This window comes from Nematolebias whitei, chromosome 3 (genome assembly GCF_014905685.2).
Source record: "Nematolebias whitei isolate Nwh7 chromosome 3, NemWhi1, whole genome shotgun sequence".
Lineage (NCBI taxonomy): Eukaryota > Metazoa > Chordata > Actinopteri > Cyprinodontiformes > Rivulidae > Nematolebias > Nematolebias whitei.
Window position 1 is genome coordinate 996,442 of NC_056500.1, and position 2,231 is coordinate 998,672.

General features: G+C 42.1%; 1 protein-coding gene across 1 annotated transcript in view; it reads right to left on the reverse strand.

The window, feature by feature from the left end:
* Window positions 1-1,948, reverse strand: part of LOC119430353 (cytosolic purine 5'-nucleotidase-like) — a 7,279-nt gene extending 5,331 nt beyond the window's left edge. Inside the window, exons 1-6 of the mRNA XM_037697759.1 lie at window positions 1,893-1,948; window positions 1,696-1,779; window positions 1,573-1,614; window positions 1,362-1,469; window positions 1,087-1,153; window positions 816-986 (exon numbers count right to left, since the gene is read on the reverse strand). Coding sequence (XP_037553687.1) covers window positions 816-986; window positions 1,087-1,153; window positions 1,362-1,469; window positions 1,573-1,614; window positions 1,696-1,752 — 445 coding nt within the window. The 5' untranslated portion in view covers window positions 1,753-1,779; window positions 1,893-1,948. The remainder of the gene's footprint in view (window positions 1-815; window positions 987-1,086; window positions 1,154-1,361; window positions 1,470-1,572; window positions 1,615-1,695; window positions 1,780-1,892) is intronic.
* Between the last annotated feature and the right edge of the window lie 283 nt (window positions 1,949-2,231).

The window sequence follows — 2,231 nt, forward strand, 5'->3', positions numbered from 1 at the left end:
ATTTTCATTTATCATGCGATTAATTGATTTATTGTTTATCGCGACGACCTAATCTTAACCTTGGAATTTAGCTTGAATAGTTTTCTTGGCTACTTTTCAACCATCTGCACTATCTGATTACCGGTAATCAACCTGGGGTTGCATGTAATCTTGCATCCATGTCCTGGGAGGTTGTCCATTGTTCCAGGAACCTTGTACTTTTTAATAATGTCGACCACCAGCAAAACAAGAACACAAAGCAGATGGTGTTGTAGCGTTGAGCTTTATAATCACCGTTCTGAGCTCCTCACACAGCTCTGGCCTTAGATTTCTCTGCTCCACGGTTAGCGTGGCGCACTCAACCGTAACAAACAGCAACAAGTTTGTTCCTTTTTAATAAAACTAAAGGGATGATGAAAGGTTTGGGGCGCATGCGATACCAGTTCGGGTCAACTTGCTTGAAACATGACAATAATGCAAAGATTAATATTCTCTTTAAAGATACCAACAAATCGGTCTGTACTATCTTAGCTTATGTTTGTAAAATAAACGACAAACGCCTTTTCACAATATTTGCTTGTAGTAAAGGTCTAATTCACCAGAACAAGTTCAACCATGGCTATTTGTTGTTTATTTATTGCATAAAGATGGAATCACATCAATAAGACATGCTGGGCTGAAGATCGATCACCGTTTGATATTGTTACTGGTCGTTAGTCACAAACCCAAACAATCACAAATAACTAAATACAAATAATTCTGCAAAAGGAAAACTTTTGCTTTTAAAAAAAGTATAAAAATTTGCAGTATTTCTGAAGGTTTGTAGCAACACTCACAGCTCTTGTCGGTCCAGACGTGCAGCTCCTGGGCCAGTTCAGGTATAACCAGGAACGTCCTCCAGCCTTGACGTTTCTTGGACTTGAGGATGTCTCCAAAGATGTGGTCCCCAATGTATAAAATGTCCTTTCCTTTGGCCCCCAGCAAGTCACACACAATGTCTGAAGAACCTTGAGAAGAATTACATGTTCTTAGTTGCATATTTTGCATTTTTTGGTACAAAAATAAAAAAAATAAAAAAGAAATTCAGTGAGAGAGTGAAGGACTTGCCTCCAGAGTACACTATTCCATGCTGCAGGGGTCCCGTGTAGGTTCCTATTTTTAGGCGTCCTGTAGTCTGGAATGAGGAAAACATCAGATTTATCTAACCTAAATGAGGTCGGAGTTGTTTTAATGCTGCTTTACGAGCTGCGCTGCACTCGTGACTTCTCGAGTCATTTTTCCAGCTCACAGCAGAACACCTACTGAGTCATATTTTTTATAACGTGCACAGACTGTGACCCTCAAGTCGTACACACAGGTGTGTGTGATCCTATTCTTCTCACCGTGTCGACTTGTCGGAGCACCGTCCCCTCCCCAAAGAACAGCGGCTTCCTGGCATCCACAAGGATCAGATCAAAGTAAGACTGCCAGGGTCGGTGGGCGGTACCCGGCTGTGGATGGAACAAAGACAAGCAGGTGCATGTCCACATATTAATATGTTGGACACGTTTTTTTTACCTTTTTCTCTGCAACTTTAGCAGAACGTAATTTTACCTTTGGACCGTGTGGGAAGTCGAACAGGTAAGTCATGATTTTCTGTGGGAAAAATCAACATAAAGTGTCGAGTCAAGTCCAATTCAGCTTTGTTTAAATGTAAAGGAGCTGGTTTTTACTTACATCTGTGTATTTGTAGTCACTGTTGGTTGCTAAGAAAACTTTGGCCACTTCATTCATCCGGCTGAGGAGGAGAGGAAGCTTCCCCTGATGAGAACGGAGGACAAAAAGAGAAAAGCATATTTCAGAACCAGCCTCTTCACGGAGTGGCAGACACTCACAGACACTCACAGACACTCTGCTGAGCCCCGAGGACTTACATCTCTCACCACGTACTTCTCCAAGTTCTCAACCGTCTTCTCTTTTAACGTTCCCTGTGATGAGAAACACGAGAAAAATTAACTACTGCAAAGACCATCCACAGACATGACTAATGTGGCGTCCAACCAATGTCCCTAAAAGGACAGAACGTCCTCAGAGACACCGCGTTTCTACTAACCCCTCTCTCTATGTGCTAATCTACAAGTCAGGATGAGTCGGCATACCCTGACCACCCACAAAACACTGACTGTATGATAATTAACCCTCAGTGTTAATAATAACCCTTTGTGCTAATTAACCCTCTTTCCTGAGAAGACAGACATTCAGTCTCCAAGTGA